The following is a 22,099-nucleotide window of genomic DNA, read 5'->3' on the forward strand; positions in this document are numbered from 1 at the left end:
ACCTGGCTGCTTGACACATTTGGCCGCGATGTATGGACGCCTTTATTTGCGGTGGAGAGGGCTCACAGGGTGCCTACTAGACCAGGTACCCCGGGGAGACCACCGAGACCGGCGCTGATAAAGATCCTACATTACAAGGACAGAGATCGGATACTGGGGAAGCGAGAGAACGCCAAGATATTTCCATTAACGGCGTGAGGGTGTCCTTTTTTCTGGATTTCTCCATGGAAGTACAGAGGAAGAGGTCGCAATTCTTGGATATAAAAAAACGCCTGCAGGCATTGGACGTTTCTTATTCTATGACGTACCCAGCAAAACTTCGGGTGGCCGCACTAGGTACCACCTCCTTCATTGAAACGCCTAGGGACGCGGTGAGATGGCTGGACAGGAATGAGTCGTCTGAGACCAACAGAGGTGGAGAGAGGATGAAGGTCTTTGAGGAAAGGGCATCAGACGCAGTGACCAGCATAGTGAGACTTTAGCACAAGCTGTTTTGCTGAATTGTTTGCAGTGGTTGATACTTATTCAAGTAATTTTTCATTTCTCAGTGTTATATGGAAGGGGAAACAATGATGAAACTGAATTGACATGGGGTTATTGTTATTTTTGTGTTCCTTATGCTGGTTCAGAGGGATATGTATATACTCATGACAGTGGGAGCTCCTGCCAGGAGGTTTGGATTATGCAGGGAATGGGTAGACTAATGATAGATAAGATGGATGCGCTGCACGAATGCCAAAGTGCACCTGTTTTGGCTAGGGGAGACTATATAAGTCACCCTAACCCTTCTTGAAGGGAAGGTGCTTTATGTGCCCCCCCCCCCTTATTCAAGTGTATACATAAGAAAGGTGGTGGAAGATTTATCAAGGTTTCCGGATGTACCACTGCATTTGATGCGGATTTTAATGCTGTAGTAGATGGTGAGATAAATTCCATGGGGGGGGGGGGGGGGGGGGCAATGATGTTTGGGAGGTTCATTGCGGAAATGGGTTGGCAGGATATATGGCGGGACAAGCATCCAGGATTAAGACCATATTCGTGAGTCTCTTCTACGTCTGTCGCTCTCTAGAATAGACATGGTTCTTTGCTCCTCTGCAGCTGTACATTTTGTTGAGCAGATAGAGTATTTACAGAGAGCATTGTCAGATCACTCCCCTATATTGTTAAAGCTAGCGGCAGGAGAAAGACCGGGCCGGGGCCAACGATGCTGGAAGTTGAATGCATGTTAGCTAAAACTGATAGACAACAGGAGGATGCTGGAACAGATAAAAGAATATTTTCAGTTCAATAGTGATACGGTTTGGCAGGATGTACTTTGGGATGCTCTGAAAGCTTGGATGAGGTGGGTGTTCAACCAGAACATTCAAGCGATCAAAACAAGGACTAGGAAGCTGAGAGATAGTTTGGTGGAACGTGTGATAGAAACATGTAGAGGAGGGCACACCGGTTTCCCTGAAGAAATGGATACAAGCTCAGAAATTATTGAGACACCATCCATTAGTAAGGGCGGATAAGAAGCGAATATTCTTTAAGCAGCACTATTATGAGGAGAGGGAAGCGACAGGACGGTTACTGGCTAGAATGGCACAGGCCCAAAGGGGAACATTTATATACATGCTATAAGGGGAGAAGGGGGACAGTTGGAGACTGACACTGGACAGATTTTGCAAGTGTTTGAGAGGTTTTATAATAATCTGTATGACTCGAGGGTGCAATATACGCCGCAGCCATTGGAGGAGTATTTGGGTGGTGTACAACTTCCTAGACTAGACCCAGAGGAGAGTAATATACTAGAGGAGCCTATCTCTCTGGGAGAACTTACAGTGGCAATAGGATCTTTAGCCAATGACAAGGCTCCGGGCCGTACGGTCTGCTGGTGGAAATATTCAAGGAATATCGGGAGGAGCTTGCACCGCAGTTGCTGACCACTCTGATTGAAAGCTTTGAGCGGGGAGGCTTCCTGACTCGCTACATGAGGCGACGATAGTGGTCCTGCCCAAGGACGGGAAGGATGTACAATTTCCGGAATCCTATACACCAGCATCTTTGTTGTCGTCAGACATTAAAATTCTGCGAAAGCGTTGGCACATATATTGGCTAAAGTAGTAAGCTCTGTAGTGCATGGGGATCAGTCAGGGTTCATGCCTTCAAAATCGACTGCAGTAAATCTAAGATGCCTTTTTCTAAACCTGCAGTTGGTACCGGATAATCCTATAGGAAGAGCCATATTAACGCTAGATGCCGCTAAGACATTCGATTGTGTGGAGTGGGGCTATCTATCCGCAGTCTTGAAGAAAATGGGTTTCGGCCCTAATTATGTGAAGTGGGTTAAATTGTTATATGTGGCCCCGACTGCTAGGATAAGGGCGAATGGTGTGTTGTCAGACAATTTTTGTTGGCTAGGGGGTCGTATCAGGGTTGTCCGTTGTCACCACTGTTGTTCGCTTTGGCAATAGAAGCCCTGGCATGCGCTGTGCGTCAACATGCTCATATACAAGGGATAAAGTATGATACGGTAGAGGAACTAATAGCTCTATATGCAGATGATATATTGTTGTTTATGGCAGACACCGAGCATACCCTTCCGATAGTTATGGAGCTTATTGAAAGATATGGCCAGTTCTCGGGACTGGTCATAAACTGGACGAAGTCAGCAATCCTGCCAATAGTCCCGGTTGCCATCTCAATTGTTGGAGGGGGGGGGGGGCTCCTGTACCAGTGATTTCGGAGTTTAAATACTTGGGTATTTGGGTGACTACTAGGGTGTTGGACTATTTGCATCTTAATATTTTGCCACTACTATCCAGGATGAAGGCCAGAGTGGGGGCTTGGAATAAGCTTCCCCTCTCAGCTTTGGGAAGAACTAATTTGATAAAAGTGATTTCCAAGCACTGGTTTAGGAGATTTCACAACCCCTTCCGAGATCTGGTGTGGAAACGTGGCGTGCTTAGAATAAAATTGGAAAAATTACAATTGCCAAAAGTAGAGGGGGGTTTAGCCCTACCGAACGCATGGGTGTATTACCTTGCTGCACGATGTCAGCATTTCTGGGGATGGGAGGATAGGGACAAATGGGGATCAAGTGCACATATATTGTCTTACCTGGGGGGTGGGGAGAACCCATTGGCTGCATTGGACGCACATACTTACAAACGGCTAGCGAAAAATAGACCATCGCTACTTCTATTACATCAAGTGTGGTGGCATTGTAAACGGATGCTAGGGATGGGAGATAGTAATGTTTATACTCCGATATGGAAGAATCCCTTTCTGTGGGAACTGCACCAGTTGGAAGGCATTGTTTTACAAATACATGTAAATCCGTTATGCCGTACAGACGCAGTCTCAATCGGTGGATATGACCATGAATGCAGTGGGAGTCTTGGGGTATATAGCAAAGGCCTAAATGTCTAAGGGACTGATTTCATTGACGTACAGACGGTTGTTATCCGAACAATTGGGGAATCTTATGGAACCCATTAAAGGGAAGTGGGAGCAAGATGTGGGCCCCATCTCCAAGGAGCAATGGAATGAAATAGTAGCGTCATCCAGTACTCTGTCCATTAATATAGCGCAGAGGACATCGCAACTCTTTCTAATACCCCGGGTCTACAGGACCCCTTGGGTTCTGAAGAAGATGGGAATTACATCTGATGCTAAGTGCCCCAGGTGTACAGAAGAAAAAGCTGATATCTTCCATATGTTTTGGACTTGTGGGGCTCTGAGGGGTCTGTGGGGGAGATATCCGAGTTGGTGAACAGGGTCTATGACGCGAGGCCTCGAAAGGATCCGACAGTGTTTCTTCTGAGATACGTTGAGGAATTGGAGGGAGATTGACTAGAATGGTTGGCCGTCGCCAAAATACTGTACCAGGTGAGGAAGGGTATAGCCAAGCATTGGTTAGATGCAGACCCACCCTTGAGAGAAGTTATTGGGGCTGTGAATCATACGGTTCTGATGGAGCATAAAATGTACTCAAAACAGGGGTCTAATAAGAAATTTGAAAAACTATGGGCAGATGGATAGATAACTCAGGGTTGGCATCAATGGAATTGCTTACGTTTTGCTCGTTTACATAGGAAAAGTAACACTGGTAAGAAAGTATGGTGTTGGGGGCCTAGAGGGGGATTTTTGAGACAGATGGTGGCAGATGCAGACTCTGCTAAAATGGTTCATCATAATAATGATAAAGGGATAACGGTGTGCTGCAGTTTATGAGAAGGCAGAGCCCTGGGGAGAGGGGTTACTGATTGTGTCCTACAGTAAATCAGATTGTACTGGGAGAAAGCGCTGTGGGGGGGATGGGGTAAGTTCTTTTGTTCTGTTTACTTACATGTATTGGCTCAAATATACTAACATTACTGTTGTATCTGCTAATGTATATTGGATGTATATTCCTGCCGTTGTCAATAAACTTAGGCCTCATGCACACGACCGTAAAAACACCCGTTATTGCGGGTCGTTATTACGACCCGCAATAACGGGCTCATAGGCTTCTGTTAGCCACGGGTACCTTCCCGTTTGCTCACGGGAAGGTACCCGTGCCGTTAAAAAAGATAGAACATGCCCTATTTCATGCCGTAATAACGGCACGGGCATCCCATAGAAGTCTATGGGGCTCCCGTAATCATGGGTGGCTGCGTGTGTTCACCCGTGATTACGGGAGCGTTGCGAGGTGAGGCGAGGTCAGGGGACTACCCGGTCTGCAGGCCACAGCCCAGTGGCGTAACTACCGCCGGGACTACAATGAAAACTATGGCAGAGCGGGGAGGTATCTCCCCGCTCTGCCATAAACAAAAGACATGTATCCCCTATCCTGTAAAAAATAAAAATAAAAGACGTTCATACTTACCGACAACTTCCTGCTTCCTCCAGTCCGGTCTCCCGCCCGTTGCCTTGGTGACGCGTCCCTCTCGACATCCGGGCCGACGTCCTGGATGACGTTTCAGGCCATGTGACCGCTGCAGCCAATCACAGGTCAATCACAGGCTGCAGCGGTCACATGGACTGCCGCGTCATCCAGGGATGTCGGGCTGGATGTGAAGAGAGGGACGCGTCACCAAGACAACGGCCGGGTAAGTATGAATTTCTTTAACTTTTATTACAGAAAAGGCTGTCCCTTCTCTCTATCCTGCACTGATAGAGAGAAGGGGCTGCCGATTAGTGCAGTGCTATTTTGCTGCCAAAAACGTGCTCGTAAATACGGGTGGAATACGTGTGACACCGGACCCATATTTACGAGCACGGGTTCGTAAATACTGGTGCAAAACGGGTGGAATACGTGTGACACCGGACCCGTATTTACGCCAGTATTTACGGGTGTGAAAAAATACGGTCGTGTGCATGAGGCCTTAATCTGATTTAAAAAAAAAAAAAGAAATCTGTATGATTTCCTATTCTATATATAAATTAATAAAACAAATGAAAAAAGTGGACAACCCCTTTAAGAAATGCTAGAATATGAATCTCATAAACTGACAAAACTGTGAAGAAATTACCGAAATATCAAGCTCCAGCATTAAAGTAGTTTTCACAGCATCTTCCGTAGTGAGTCTCTTCGCTTGTCTGATGGGAACGGAGAACATTTTTTCCTCAGGATGCAGCAAACTTAAATCAATATCCTGCAATAAAAATATTCATTGGCATTATTTCAGCAATATGTGTTTTAATAAACCAAAAAAATAATTTATTACTTAAAAAGGGGTTGCCTGGCTTAGAAAAAAGTATTTTTAAACACCAGATTTGAATAGAGTATAGTCACTCGTTCAGGAGCCTCATCTATAAGCCAGCCCAATGAGCGGCTATCTGGACGACCCATCACAACCATGCAATACAAAGACAGCCCCATTGATTGTAAGGCTGGGTTCACACGACCTATTTTCAGACGTAAACGAGGTGTATTATGCCTCGTTTTACGGCTGAAAATAGGGCTGCAATACGTCGGCAAACATCTGCCCATTCATTTGAATGGGTTTGCCGACGTACTGTGCAGACAACCTGTCATTTACGCGTCGTCGTTTGACAGCTGTCAAACGACGACGCGTAAATGGACTGCCTCGGCAAAGAAGTGCAGGACACTTCTTTGCCACGTAATTTGAGCTGTTCTTCATTGAACTCAATGAAGCACAGCTCAAGATTTACGAGCGTCTCAGACGCCTCGTAAATTACGAGGAGCATTTACGTGTGAAACGAGGCAGCTGTTAACAGTCTGTCTTTTCACACGTAAATGCCTCTCATCGTTTGAACATACCCTAAAGATTAATTGAATTTTTGCTTCCAGGTTCCCTCCCAGATTTCAGCTGATCACTGGGAAGTGCGATGTCGCTCCACCTCAGGAGAATCGTTGGTGTTGATACCCAGTTGCCTACTATAGCCTCATTTGCATATTTAGGAAAAAGCTCATAACTTTTGAAATAATAAACTCTTTGGGACACAATTTTCACTAGCATTATCAGTGTGACAGCGCCTATTAGAGTAGCTAGGAGAGAGGGCATTACTAAACTAGTGACCGAGCCTCTTTAACGGTCATGCATGCGTTGCTCGCATTATGTCCAGCGCATGCTAAGTATGCTGTGGTGTAATGTCCTCACAGGCCTACAGCGCATGATTAGATGCGGAGACCAGGAGGACTTTCCGGGATGCAAACCTCCCGAGTGGCACTTCCAAGCTAATTTACATATTGAAATAAAGTAGATTATCTCTGCAAAAAAGATAATAGGAAGCCAAAAGGTATGTAGGCACATGGTTTTAAAAAGCCTATCAAACGCTTGTACTTGTTTGGTAAGCATAAATAAGGTGAAAAATTCTCTTTAAAGGATTTGTAAACCTTTGCACACTTTCAGCGCAAGATACAGCTTCTTTGTAGCCAGGATACAAAGAAGCTGTATCAGAAAAAGTAAAACATTTTTTTAATTAAAAAACAATTAAAAAGTTGTTTAAAATCCCACAATACGTTGTTTTATTTAATTTTTTTTTAAATGTGCGCAAAGTTTTACATACCCCTTAAAGCAGGAGACACTCTTATATTATATGGAGTTTTTGGGCTGCACAGCAAGCGCATGTAAGCTGCTTTGGGCCGCAGGTTGGTGTTTGGGCACCACTGTGCCATGCTATACTTTAAACATAGATTGATTACCTTTGCTTCACTGTCAAGAATAAGAACATGCAAATATGGAGAAGGAAGAGCAGGAATATTAAGGCTACAATGACACAACGGAGGCACTGAGTGGACAAGTGACAGCTCAACTTCCTTGCAAGCATCGGACACAGCTTTGTTTAGTGATGTGTTGTTTGGGGCCAGTTCACTTTCAAGGCTAAAAGTTTGTAGGTGTATGTCCAAATTTCCTGGTACTTCTGGAATATTATGGTCTCCACTGGTTACGTCTTTGAGTTCCTCAATCGTTGTTTTATTTTCTGCGCGAGATAAGAATTCTCTTTCTAAGGCCACCCAGAGGTCTTTAATCCATGGCTCTACAACCAACTCCAAACTGAAAATAAAACACGGAAAAAGAATGTGAATTATTGCTTGAGCACATTATATAAGCACCATTGCTAATAATACACTCGTGCACGTGGAAAAACAACAAAGTTGCACACAGAATTCTACTGGCGTGTGCCATTGTGAAGGCATAATATGCGACGGCCAACGTCCTGCTTGCTCAGAGGCATGAGGTACCGTGTGTAAGGGACACAATGTCCTTCAGGCCTCCTGCATAGCCTCATCTGTCCTGGCCCCTGCTCTAAAACACAGCCACTACCAGCCTGCCTGTGAAATGTAGAAATATATAGAACCCCCACCATGCACCTAACCTGTTTTAGGGCCCTGCCCTGTCCACCTCCCTTAACCTGAACATATCCTAAGAATGTGGTGTATGTATGAGAAGTATATATAATCTATACTACTTCGTCCTAATCCTAGTCGGCAATTTAAAACAATTGAGCGCAGGACTAGGTCTGTAGCAGTTTTCAACCTCTGAATGTAAACACAAATGTTATCTTTCAATGACAGCAAACAAATATCTTGAAAATGGTGAGGAATTAAAAAACATAAAATAAAAAATTGCAGAACTGTTATTTTTATTAATTAAAGTGGTTGGCCGCTTTATCTTTATATAATGTTTGTAGAAGATCTGCGCCGATGTCTTGATTTGTATAGTGCTGCCCTCGTGTTTAGGGAGTTCACAACATGGCTGCTGATAGAGGGGCATGTGACCAGACCCGTCCATCAGCGGCCTCCATTGCATAACATTGTGCATGCCCTAGTTTCCCTTGCTGTTATATACTGGGAATAAGTGCGTTTTCTATGTTTGTTTTTATTAATTTTACGTTCAGTTGTGTGGAAGGCAACTGTCGTTATATATTTTTTTCCCCAGTTTTGTGTAAAAATTGCAGAAAAATATTTTCTTGCAGATTTTACAAAAAAATTCACAAAAATTATTACAAAATTTCACTTGCGAACATATTCTTACAATGTGCAAGTTACCTTGCTTTCCAAGGCTCCTGAAAGGCAAATATGCCTAGCTATTGCACAATTTGGTAGCCAGGAGGGGGGGAGGGGGTTGTCTAGGTAGATTTAGTATTCAGCAGATCTCTCTCCACATGGTTTACTTCCCATTTTTCCCAAAATCCTGAAAGGCAAATCTGCCTAGCTTTAGCACAATTTTGAAGCAAGAAGGGGGATTAATCTAGATAGATTTAGTATTCAGCAGTCCCTGTTACAGCTCCAGATGCCAGTAATAATCTTAGTCACGGAGTTAACAAATGTCCTGCTTAGGAGCGAGGTGTGAATACATGTGCAATCACATCCAACACGGCCGCTATACAATGGTCGGTGCCATCTTCTTCCGGGACCAACCACTAACTTCAGGTGCCTGGAGGCAGATCGGTGCGGCTTTACGGATGTCAGACCCCCACTGATCATATACTGATGACCTATCCTGTGGATAGGTCATCAGTTTAAAACCCCCCCTTCCCGGACAAACCCCTTTAAGCTGCTCTCGGAAATTGAAAGCTACACTGGTATTGGTTGCTATAGCCAAGAAGGTCAGATTTTCTTTCTTACTATTCTAATAAGTGAGAAAATTATGTACACTGTTTATTGCTCCAATGCATCTAAAATGAAGCAATATTGCAAATAGTCTACATTAGGCTGCGTTCACATCAAGTTTGAGGCATCCATTCAAAAAATAAATAAATAAATAAAATATATATATATATGGAATTACTCCCAATATAGTACTGATTTGCCTTTTTTTATGGTGCCCAACTGTACTGCACTGTATTAAGAAGTGCAGCAGACAATTAAGGTATAAGCACCAATACCAAGCCAGCGGATGCTAAAAGTACACGCTTTTATTTGTTGTGCCCATAGGGGTCTGTGGGCACATTTGTGTATGCACCAGGAGTGTACACATGAACAGAGCCTTTAAAGTTTTTTCTGTTCTCTGCCCACAGCTCCTATGTAGACCGATCCATTTGCATGGTTAGTCTGATCCTGTAGTCATACCCCATTTCATCCGTCCCATACTTCTTGCTATCACACATTCTGTATGTTACTTTAGCTGCATTAGGGTATCTTAGAAAAATGAGAGTAATAAAAAAAAATAAAAAATGGTTGTAAAGGTGTACCTATCCTGATGAAGCCAATATCAGAAGCTGGATTGTCTGGTAATAAACCTTCTCTCTGATAGCCTGTACAGATGCACCCGCTGTAAGTGATGTATAAGGGAGAAGGAAGGAGGAGAGTTTTGTTCTTACCCTACACAATCATCAGCATATCCAGTATCGTAAAAATGTCTGCCACCGAGCTCTTGGAGTCTTCGGTCAACTATTTTTCCACCATTGCAAAAGTAAGTGTATTCAGAGTCCCCAAGGGCTGAAAATGAATACCAAAATTCAAAATAAAGTTAAAACCTTGTATTCAAATGTTAATGTACATGGAATACGGTTATGCGGGTTATTAGTATTATTTTGAAAATTCTACGAGAAAAAAACACACCGAAGTTTGTCCATAGACATTAATGAGGGTTTTCATTAATGTCTATGGACAGACCTCGCCTACTGGTTAGTCAACAATTTACCCCACATTTTCAAAGTAGTAAAATGCTGCTTTATATGAGAATTATAACATATTAAATAGACATAATTGCCAAGCTCTACTTCTGTTAAAGGGTCATCTCCGTCACACAAAGCAATGACATCACTAGGTTGTCTGGTAGGATTCCCACCGATCCTGAGAATGAAGGGGCATCGGTGGAGGTCCCGGCCATCACTTTCTATGATAGGAATAACCCTTTCAAGTAAATCTTCCATTAAACTGTAATATTTCTAAAGTTGCCAGGACATACTTCGAGTGCCACTTACCTAACAATCCATATCGCAGATGTGCGAAATAGTCATCTGGTAGCTCCTTATTTCGAATTTTTTTCACAAACTTTAGAGAAGCATCTGGAGGATCGCCAGTTCCAGTAGTGGACATTACAATAACCACAGGATCCTTTTCACTCTCTAAGTTAAACTAGAAACCGTACAGAGGATTATTTCAAATGTTTCTACTTTTATTTTGCACTACCTATTACATCTAGAAGACTTCTCATAGTATACCTCCCTTTCCTATGCGTTTCAAGCTATGCACTCTTTATCCCAAAAACAGGGGGTTTTCTGAGATTGTGGTCGATTTAGGGAAACCACTCTCAGAAAGTCAGAAAACAGATATTTTCAATATATTTACAGTCTTGAAAATATTTTCAGCACCACAGCACGCTTTTTTTTTTTTTCAGTGTGTTTGATCCAGTTTTTGGCTCCATTTTTTAAGCTAAAGCCAGAAGTGGATCCAACAGGAAAGAAAGGCTTAAAGGAAAGACTGGTGCATCTTTTTCTTTTGTGTCCACTTTTGTGTTCAGCTCAAAAAAACTGACCCAAAAACGACCACAAAAACTGCATCAAAACGGTGTGTGTAATTCTTACCTAAAGGTATGTCAGTACGATGCCAACGGTTAAGAAATAAGTTAAAACAGTTGAGGCTCCCACGGTCACCAAAACAGTGCCCCGCGACTTGCCATTGCCATCTGCCTTCTCGGTGAAATGGTACGGCTTAGGCCTTGTTTCCCCTCTGCATCGGTCTTTCTGTTATTCTGCTCCATCAGAGGAGCAGAACAACGAAGATACTGGAAGTGCCGATTCCGCTGTATGACGGACACCATCGGCACCTGATGGAACTCATTGACTTTAATGGGTTCCGTTGAGTTTCCGTCAGGGTGTCTGTGGCTTTACCGAAAAAAATAGCGCAGAATGCTGCACTATTATTTGTGAAGGAAGCCCTAAGGGTATGTTCACACGCAGTAGCAAAATACGTCTGAAATTACGGAGCTGTTTTCGCCTGAAAACAGCTCCTGATTTTCAGACGTTTTTGTAACTACTCGCGTTTTTCACGCTGTATTTTACGGACGTTATTGGAGCTGTTTTTCAATGGAGTCAACGAAAAACGGCTCCAAAAACGTCCCAAGAAGTGACATGCACTTCTTTGACACAAGCGTCTTTTTACGCACCGTCTTCTGACAGCGACACGTAAAATTACACCTCGTGGGAACAGAACATTGTAAAACCCATTGAAAACAATGGGCAGATGTTTGTAGGCGTAATGGAGCCGTAAAACGCCCGAATTACGTCTGAAAACAGTGCATGTGAATATACCCTAACAGAGCCCCCAGCACAGATGTGAACCAGGTCTTAACAGATTTCTTGTTAGTTTATTACTGGCAGTCAATAATGCTTTGGTATATTTAGTATACCAATCCATTATATAAGCGGTCAGAAGATCGTGTTGTGGAGTCCCCTAGTGGGACTTAAAAAAATATTTAAATAAAGTTTACTTTAAAAAAATAACAATTCTTATTATTTTGTAAAGGGTAAAAATATAATTAGAAATATATGGTCCTTCACACTTGTAACAACCCATATAATAAACTTAATGGTGTAAAAAAATAAAAAACCGGCAGAATTTTTATTTTTGTTTCATTTCACTCCGCTTGTTTGAATTGTTAATTCCTTGCTTTTTTGTTTGTACCCTCTGATTTGTAAAACGCTGAGGAATATGCTGGCTCTACATAAATAAAGATTATTTTCTGCCTGCAAAAAAAACTTACGCTATGTTCACACGGGGTATTTTGCCGAGTTTTTTGACGCGGAAGCCGCGTCGCAAAACTCGGCAAAAACGGCCCGAGAACGCCTCCCATTGATTTCAATGGGAGGCGTCGGTGTCTTTTTCCCGCGAGCAGTAAAACTGCCTCGCGGGAAAAAGAAGCGACATGCCCTATCTTCGGGCGCTTCCGCCTCTGACCTCCCATTGACTTCAATGGGAGGCAGGAGAAAGCGTATTTCTCGCTGTTTTATGCCCGCGGCGCTCAATGGCCGCGGGCGAAAAACGGCGCGATAATCCCCGCGAAAATCGGCGTGCAGGGAGAGGAATATCTGCCTCAAAGTTCCAAACGGAATTTTGAGGCAGATATTCCTCCCCCAAAATACTCCGTGTGAACATAGCCTTAGTGTGAACATACCCTAATCATAAAAGAAACATTTGTTATATGATAAACAGCATTCAATACACAATAACGGAGTAGCTCACCTGGTTGATATCTTTCAGAGAGAATACATCGGCAACAAATCCATGCTCCTCTGCCTGTTGGCAGATTTCCTCAGCAATAGCTTTTGATTGTCCCTGCTGGGTCCCATAAAGTAGCAAGAATCTCCTCTTCAGAGTGCCACACATAGTGTACCAAGAGATCTGTACATGCGGAAACAAACACGTTACCAATCCTGCCGATCATACAACCAGTGCTAGACTAGGACGTCACCCAAAGACTGGGATACGACTGTTGCGTGATCCAAGCCATACAGATGCAGATGTAAAGCGGGACTCAAAACATTCCTAGGTGTCGTCTGTGCTATGGCTGAAGTCAAGAGGGGCAATTTAACTATGTTTCTACGCCAGTTTTCAAGCGTAGAAAAGTCGCAAACGGTCCATAAGTCGACAAAATTGAGCCTTTTGAATTGTTTCCACTGCTCTCGCCTTTTTCCAAAAACATGTGGGGCTTAGTAGAAGGGGGCGCCAGCCAGAACCCAGGGACAGCCGAAGAAGCACTCAATTAATTAAGAGACGTGCGCCTCTCAATAAATTTGCCACGTTTTACTCCAGCTTAACTCTTATTAAGACTGGCACAGGACTGGTCACTACACTACAGGGGAGCAACAGTGGTAAATGAGCAACTCCATTTTAGTCTCAGGTGACGATGCGGAGGGGCGGTGACAAACACGGAGCGGAGCTTCCTCCTGTAGCTTAGCCCTATGATGTCATTATGAAATCGATTCTGTCTAAAACGGAATAGTCATAGGCCCCAGGGCGAATTAATTTGATTAATCGCCCAGCCCTGCTTCCAGTACCATCTCTACGCTGATGACGCACAATTTTATACCTCTCCCATGATATCACCCCCGCTCTAACACAGAACACCAGCACTGTCAGCACGGTCTAACATCATGTCCTCTCTCAAAAACAGCTTCTTGTGTTTCCATCATCTTCTAATGTACCTAAACCTGATGTCTCCATGTTCTTGGAGTTATATTTGACTCCCTATTTTTAAGCACTTGCATGCTTAGGTCACCTGCACCTCAAAAATACCTACTGAATTTGACCTTTTCTCACTGCCTAAACAGCCAAAACTCTAATGCTATGTTCACACAGGGCGGATACGCTGCGTCAAAGCACGCAGCGTATCCATCCTGTGCGCTGCAGGGAATTCCGGACGAGAAACCGCACCAAATTGGTGAACAAGTTCTTCCTTTACAAAACAGATTGTTTTTTTAAAGAGAACCTTACATCTGTCCATACATGTGCAGCAGGGTGCAGCATGTAATGGGCAGGGCTGCACAAACCCTGGGGTACTTTACATTTTTCTTCCTCAATTATTTAAATATCGGTGCCCAATATTTAAATAACCCTCTGAACTGTCAATGGGGCATGTAATTGGCAAGGGGACGTGTAACATCACTGTGACACTGTCCAATCAGCTACGGACTGTGTTACAGCAAGAGATGGAGAGAGGAGAGCGTGTGCGCACGGGCAGCTCGGAGCTGTGCGACCCTGCGCGCACACGCTCTCACGCTTCAGCTGTTGGAAGACAAGCTGAACAAGACTGTGTGATCTCTCGCGAGAGATCACACAGTCTTATCCACCGAGAGCTGAAGAGAGAGAGCGTGCGCACGCATGCTCGCACAGCTCCGAGTTGCGTGTGCGCACACGCTCTCCTCTCCAGCTCTTGCTGTGACACAGTCCGTATCCGATTGGACAGTGTCACAGCGATGTTACATACCCCATTGACAGTTCAGGGGGTTATTTAAATATCTGGCACCAAATATAACGGCACCGATATCTAAATAACGGAGAAATATAGAATTTATTTTTATAGTGAGACAAGGTTTATACGGCCCTGCCCATTACATGCTGCTCTCAGCTGCACATGTATTTACAGGAGAAAGGTTATCTTTAACTGGTTCCCGACCGCTGACTGTATTTTTACGGCCAGCGGTCAGGGTCCTTATAACCCGCGCCATAGACCGTTTACGGCGCGGGTTTTAACTTGCTGCCCAAGCGATCGGGCAGCTGAATGTCGGGTCTCCGGCTGTCAGTGACTGCCGGGAACCCTGAGGAGAGGATAGAAGCAGCTTTTGCTGCTTCTGTCTTCTCCGATCTCTTTTACACAGCGCTCAATGAGCGCTGTGTATAGGAATAGAGGCAGCGGCCACGCCGCTGTCTCTATTGGTCCCGGTAATCATGTGACTGGTCACAAGATCGCCGGGATGCCGTTAGTGGATGCCAGTTACAGTGGAAAAAGATGGTCTAAAAGAAAGAAAAAAAATATATAAAGTCCCCCAAAGGTCTTTTCTGACCTTTGAGGGACAGACCATAGTAATAAAAAAATAAAAGTAAAGTAAAGTGCAAAAAAAATGAATAATAAATACACATAAAATACCCACCCCCAAAAAAACACCACACCCCCCGCCAATCATTGTCGTAACGCTAGCCCTGAGCCAATTACCGTAATATAGACATGTAACATTTTACAATTTCCGGTAGACAACAACGATCACAAATAAAAAGTCTATTTTCGGGTAAAACTATGTTATTACCAAAAAAAATAGCTGAAATGTAAAAAAGCTTATTTTTTTACTATTATTTTCAAACTTTAAGCCTAAAAATTCTAAAATAGCAAAAAGGATGTGTATAAAAATGATAAAAAAAAGATTTTGCATTGTCTACGGAAAAAAACATTGCAAAAATCACGTCGCTAGCCGAACAAATAAAAAAGTTATAGCCATTTAACCAACGCGTGCTAAAAATGGCTAAACGGTGTCTGGTCCTGAAGGCTCAAAATAGCCCGGTCCTGAACTGGTTAATCCATTCCTGCTTTGGCTAAAAATAACTGTATATGTGATTCCAGCCGTGTTGTCGTTCTGATTCACTCTCGTCTTGACTACTGTAAGGCTGGGTTCACACGAGCATGTTCGGTCCGTAAAGGACGGAACGTATTTCGGCCGGAAGACCCAGACCGAACACACTGCAGGGAGCCGGGCTCCTAGCATGATAGTGATGTACGATGCTAGGAGTCCCTGCCTCTGCGTGGAACTACTGTCCCATACTGAAAACATGATTACAGTACGGGATAGTTGTCCTGCAGAGAGGCAGGGACTCCTAGCATCGTACATCACTATCATGCTAGGAGCCCGGCTCCCTGCACGGAGTTCGGTCCGGGACGTGTGGCCGAAATACGTTCCGTCCTTTACGGACGTAACATGCTCGTGTGAACCCAGCCCAACTCTTTACTAATCAGTCTTCCCCTCACTAAACTCTCCCCTCTCCAATCTATCATGAATGCAGCAGCCGGGCTCATCTTTCTGACCAACCGCTACACCAACGCCTCTACCCTGTGCTGGACCACTGTACAAGATAAGCACTTTTACCTCTTGCGTCACCCGTCATTAGATTGTAAACTCTTGAGAGCAGGGCGCTATGGAAATCTTTTGTGCTATATAGAGATTATTCCATATTTTTTTACATTGCCACTCTTATTCATTAAAAGAGATTTGAAATTACATTGATTTAAAAAAAATAAAAAAAATCCTCCCTCACAGTCGCCCACTGACACAGAAGTACATGGCCTTAGCGTGGAAACCCCTAGGGTATGTTCACACGCTTACTAAAAAAAACTTCTGAAAAATGAGGCGTAAAAAAATGCCCCGTCAGAACACAACGCCGTTTTTCCCATTGAAATCAACGGGCAGGTGTTTGGAGGCGTTCTGCTTCCGATTTTTCGGGCCGTGTGTACATACCCTTATGTGGAATGTCCAGGTTTCCTATACATTTCACGGGGAAGGTGGAGGTGATGTAAGGACTGATCACCACTCAGGCCGCAGGAAGGTTAAGAAGAGAACTGAATAATAAAATAAACATGATCCTAGTAATCTCACAATCATCTAAGGACTCATAACATAAAGGCTGCAAAACCAGGAATCAAAGTCACAAAAAGCTGGAATAGGAATGAAGGAAATCTAGTCCTAAAAAGTGTCCCCAAACTCAGGAGCACAGACATAGGGCTGATTCACGACCTTCAGTCCACCACAATCTAGTCCAGATAAAGACGTGACGTTTATAAGAGTCCAGTAGTCTGACGTTTTGGAAGACCATCAGTGACGTAATCAATACTTCAAAAAAACGCAGTACCTTCAAGTATATGCCCAGTGTCCTACCTAGGGTATCCACGGATGCGGCTCTTTTAACCCTTCCTTGAACGTACCTAATCTTGATAGACGAGATGTGTGATGTTTTTCTAATTAACAGCAACTAAAAAATCTTACAATCGCCGGCTTTTGGCCCACGCATGCGCTATTGCAAAACGTTAAGTTTAGGGCAGAATCTGGAGCGAACCATTATATTGCGGATAGGGGGGGTGTTGTCCGCTTTTGCGGCTTCCTCTAGCTATATTTCGGAGAAAAATGTTGCAAGTTTTACAAGTATATTAGATAAATTGTAAGATAAACCTTAATGTAAAAAAACAAAAGACAAACTAGGTTCTAAGGACTGAGTCAAGTCCCGATGTGACTTGGTTTGCCCCAATGTGGGCGTTCCATTGAGCGCTGTTTTTTCTAAAATATATAATGTAAGTTTTTCTTCTACTATAACTTTCCCCAGGTCGGCGTGGCCCGGTGCTTGCTGGGAGTTGTAGTGTTTGTCATGTAGTTCTTTTATAGGCTAGTTTGGCACGTGGGTGCCACGTGCGCCCCCGTCCCCTCCTCTTCCTCAGCTTCTATTCTTCTTCCGGTTTCTGTACTGTGTCAGTCGCAGAGACCATAATTCATGAAGGTCAGTTATTATTTTCACGTTGGTGGTTTAATAGCTGGAGTCTCCCAGTTCTCTACTGCGGTGGGTTTTATGCCAGCTCCCATACACCGGTCTGTTCCCTCTGCTAGAAGAAGGCTGTGGGATTGTCCTGTTTCTATGGCCTGTGTGGACAGCTCTGTTCTTGTGGACTTTTGGATCCCTTTCGTATGTTTTGTGCACATTGGGCCATATTCACTAATATTAATATTCAGTTTCCATGCTTTATGCCTCAATGCTGCTTTTCACACCCTTCACGTGGGATTGGGGCTCAAAAAATCTGAAGTTGAGCCTGAACCTTCTTTTCAATGCAATTGAAAACGGAAACCGTGCCGAAAAACGTGCTAAAAAAATGGCAGAAAATGGCTCCCATTGATTTCAATGGGAGGCGGAGGCGTTTTTTTGCTGCTCGCGAGAGAAAGGGACATGCCCTATCTTTGGGCGTTTACGCCTCTGACCTCCCATTGACATCAATGGGAGGCAGAGAAAGCTTATTTCGCGGTGTTGTATGCCCGGTGTTCAATGGCCGCGGGCGAAAAACGCTGCAAGAATCGGCGTGCAGGCAGAGGAAAATCTGCCTCAAAATTCCATTTGGAATTTTGAGGCAGATTTTACTCCTGCAAAAAACCTCAGTGTGAACCCAGCCGTAGACTGGTGTTTTGTACGCCAGTCTTAGAGCCTGTTCACATCGGCGTTGGAGGCTCCATTTGGAGCGTCTGTCACATATACGGATGAAAATATCAGAAACCATAGCGCACCCTGCTGCGCTATTTCTGGTAAAACCACAGACGGTGGAACCTATTAAAGTCGATGGGTTCCATCGGCCATTAGAGATGTCCATCATACAACCCAAACATCGCTTTCTGTATTTTCGTTCTGCTCCTCTGACAGAGCAAAACAACAGAAAGACCTACATAGGTATGAACCTTCCCTTAATCTCTGTTCACACTATGTTTTTGAGCCTTCCTTTGGAGGTATAAGTCAGGAGGACTCCAGATGTATACCTCCAACAGAAGGCTGCAATGTATCCCACAGTATGGGGATATGTCACCTACACAGTTCTCCCTCCCTCACGAATCTGTTTGACACCGTCAGCAGTGTTCACACGAGGCTGTTGCTATTCCAGTACATGGGCACATGCTTACACACAGCCCCCTGCAGGTAGATAGCACCCCCCACACCTGTCTGCAGATAGCGCCACCGTTCCAGGAGAAGTCCCTGACTTCAATGTCCATATGTGAAGACAGGGAGGACTTCTCCTGGAGCAGAGACATCGGCCACACTCTGCTTCAGAAGTTGCTGACGTCACTGTGTCCATATATGGGCACAGTGAAGTCAGGGACTTCTGCTGGAGCGGAATCCCCAAACCCCGGCCACAGCGTTGCCGAAGCTCCTACAGGGAGCAAGAGACATACCCTCCTCCTCACGTGCACTTCGCGCTGTGAGGAGGAGAGAGAGCGAGCAACGGAAGACACGGTCGTCACTTGGAGCACATTCAAGTGATGGCCGTGTACTACCTGGCCCCATAGACTTCTATGTGAGCCAGGCGACCGGGAGAACGGCCGAAAATAGGGCATGTCACATTTTTTGACCTCCGGGTTTCCCGGGCCGTCAAAAAAAATCGGTCGTGTGAATGGCCCCATTAGGGGTCTATTGTTCCTACTGCAGCCGTGTGACGGACGTTTTTTGAACGGCCGTCATACGGCCGGGAAACCCTGTAGTGTAAATAAGGGCTTATGGTAAGTTCACACGTAGCGTAAATACTGCGGATTTTGTTGCGGAAAATCCGTAGCATTATACTTTAGCAGCAAAGTGGATGAGATTTTAACAAATTTCATCCTCCAAAAAATGCTCTGAAATTTACCTGCGGTGCGTTTTTTTTAATCTGCCTCATGCTTGTATTTTTGTTGCAGGTTTTCCCCATTGAATACAGGGTGGAGGTAAAAGACGCAACAAATAGCAGATGTTGCAATTTTTGCGACGGAAAAGCTGCGATTCCACCGTAATAATCGCAACTCAGAAAAAATAAATCTTATACTTACCCAGAATTCTGTGCTTCATCCAGTCCGGCCTCTGGGATGACGTTTCATCCAATGTGATCGCTGCAGCCAATCACAGGCTGCAGCGATCACATGGGATGAAACGTCCTCCCAGGAGGCCTGCCTGCAGGACGGCAGAGGGACGTATCGCCATGGCTACATAAGTATGAAAAACTGCACTACAATTTGGTGCGGTTTTTCAGCCGGCGTTTCCTGCGGCCGCAAGGGAAGATACGCTGTGTACTTTTAAAGACTATCTGGCCTAAAAAATTTTCATATTTTGCACATGCCAAATGTACTGGCGCATAGACCTACAGTATGCCAGTACATTATAGTTCTAAAGTAAGGATAAAAACATTTAAAGGAGTTTTCCCATCAGAGACATTTATGAACTATCCGCAGGATATGTCAGATACATGCAGGTCCCACCTCTGGGACCCGCACCTATCTATAGAATGGGGCCCCTCAATCCCGTTCTACTGCTCTGTGTTGTGGTTAAAGAGTGAGATTCCCTCCCATAAATTACGGAAACAGAGTAGCTCGCTGAGCTGCACTGTTTCCGTAAGTCCCATAGTAGTGAATGGCAGTTAGAGTAGCTCGCATGCTACGATGCTTCCGTATTTCCATAACTACCATTCAGTTCTATGGGACTTACGGAAACAGCGTAGCTCAGCGAGCTATGCTGTTTCCGTAATTTATGGCTGGGAAGCACATAGTAGTGAATAGAAGTCACTGACAGTAGACAGTGACTAAGTATAAGTCCAAAATAGAAGTCACTGACAGTGTGCACCGGGAGAGGCTCAGTAACTATGTTCTGTTGCTTAAAGGGAATGTGTCGCAAATTAAACCTTCTTTTTTTTTTTAAGTGTCGTTACTTATTTCTATTATATTTTTTACGTTTTTTGCTGTATTTTTTTTTTTTTTCCGTATGGTGGAAAGTATTAAAAATTAAATAATAATTTGACATGTTTTCCTATGTTGGCCACCAGGGGGGAGCACTTCCCAGAATTACAGCAAGGTGAATAAGGCAAAGCAACCTGACTCACAGCTGCTGTAAATGTGGGAGGGATCCTCACCCCCCCCCTCTCACAAGCCAGGTAAAGGTGTCTTCAAATTGCTAAGCAGTGTCCGGCAGCCATTTTGGGTGTGATTCTGCAGCTGGCAGAAGTTATAGGACACACCAAAAGGCTAAGTGTATGTTCACACGCTTACTAAACAAAGGGAAAACAGCTCCTGATTTTCAGCCATTTTTTAATCAAACTCGCGTTTTTTAACGGACGTTTTTGGAGCTGTTTTTCTATAAAGTCAATGAAAAACGGCTCCAAAACGTACCAAGAAGTGATGTGCACTTCATTTTGGTCGGGCGTCTTTTTACGTGCCGTTTTTGGAAAACTACCACGTAAAAAACGCCCTGTTGGGCAGATGCTTGTAGGCGTTCTGCTTCCGATTTTTCAGCTGAAAACATTGTGTGTGAACATACCCCTAGGGTATGTGCGCACGCTAACTGCATTTACGTCTGAAATGACGGAGCTGTTTTCAGGAGAAAATAGCTCCGTCATTTCAGACGTAATTGCTCGTACTCGCGTTTTGCGAGGCGTCAATTACGGCCGTAATTTGGAGCCGTTCTTCATTGAATTCAATGAAAAACTGCTCAAATTACGTCCCAAGAAGTGTCCTGCATATAATGTATATAAGTGTCCTGCACTTCTTTGCCGAGGCTGTTATTTTACGTGCCGTCTTTTGACAGCGACGCGTAAAATTACAGGTCGTCGGCACAGTACGTCGGCAAACCCATTCAAATGAATGGGCAGATGTTTGCCGACGTATTGGAGCCGTCTTTTCAGGCGTAAATCGAGGCGTAAAACGCCTCGTTTACGCCTGAAAATAGGTAGTGTGAACCCAGCCTTAAAATGATGAAAGTGAAGTGAATGACTTTTCAGTTGACCGGTTCACACGCCGTGTATGTGACATGTTTTTTTTTGCACATTTTACGTGGAAAAAAACCACATAAAAAACGCTTGATTACACTTGATTTTGTGTGTTTGTGGGATATGTGTGTGTGTGTGTGTGTGTGTGTGTGTGTGTGTTCTCGCCGCTGATTCTTCAAAACAGCTGATAAGCGGCTATGAAGTATCTGCGGCGCCCGTGCACACTCCACTCTGCCACACACACACGGGAAAAGTCTTAAAGGGGTCGTCCAGGAAAACATGGTGCCGCACCTGTCCTCAGGTCGTGTGTGGTATTACAGCTCTGTCCTATTCACTTCAATGGAGGTGAACTGCAATACCAGACACAACCTGAGGACAGGTGCGGCGCTGTGTCTCCCCTTCTGTGACACCCCTTCTGTCCTGAGATGACCCGACGGGGGAGGCGGGTGTCAGAGCCACCCACCGCCATCACCGCAGACAGAACCACAACTATGGCATGAGGGCAGGGCTTGTCCTGAGTGCACTGTCTCTTGTTATGGACAGAGTTATAGTCACATGAACCCCGTCTGATGAACCGGTAACCTAGGTCCGATCACATGACAGAGGGGGTCACCAAAAACCCTGTGCACCCTCAGCCCGTCCATCCAGCCCTTTCCTGGTTATATCTGCGTCTGGAAAAGCTGGGTGACCACCATTACCCCTCA

General features: G+C 44.4%; 2 protein-coding genes across 5 annotated transcripts in view; one reads left to right on the forward strand and one right to left on the reverse strand.

Annotated features, from left to right (window-relative positions):
- The window catches only part of MTRR (5-methyltetrahydrofolate-homocysteine methyltransferase reductase), a 92,809-nt gene extending 75,594 nt beyond the window's left edge, over positions 1–17,215 (reverse strand). Inside the window, exons 1-6 of one of the 4 annotated variants that reach the window (XM_075826912.1) lie at positions 16,848–17,215; positions 12,623–12,781; positions 10,363–10,516; positions 9,757–9,874; positions 7,136–7,487; positions 5,499–5,621 (exon numbers count right to left, since the gene is read on the reverse strand). In XM_075826912.1, the coding sequence (XP_075683027.1) occupies positions 5,499–5,621; positions 7,136–7,487; positions 9,757–9,874; positions 10,363–10,516; positions 12,623–12,766 (891 nt within the window). In that variant the 5' untranslated portion in view covers positions 12,767–12,781; positions 16,848–17,215. Of the gene's footprint in view, positions 1–5,498; positions 5,622–7,135; positions 7,488–9,756; positions 9,875–10,362; positions 10,517–12,622; positions 12,782–16,383; positions 16,637–16,774 lie in introns of those variants that run through there. The other 3 variants (XM_075826910.1, XM_075826911.1, XM_075826913.1) reach the window with 3 other exon arrangements.
- Positions 17,216–17,244: 29 nt separating this feature from the next.
- Positions 17,245–22,099, forward strand: part of FASTKD3 (FAST kinase domains 3) — a 71,210-nt gene continuing 66,355 nt past the window's right edge. The window contains exon 1 of the mRNA XM_075826915.1: positions 17,245–17,413. The gene's annotated coding sequence lies outside the window, so the exon portion shown is untranslated. The remainder of the gene's footprint in view (positions 17,414–22,099) is intronic.

The sequence above is a fragment of the Rhinoderma darwinii genome, chromosome 5, assembly GCF_050947455.1.
Source record: "Rhinoderma darwinii isolate aRhiDar2 chromosome 5, aRhiDar2.hap1, whole genome shotgun sequence".
Taxonomy (NCBI): domain Eukaryota; kingdom Metazoa; phylum Chordata; class Amphibia; order Anura; family Rhinodermatidae; genus Rhinoderma; species Rhinoderma darwinii.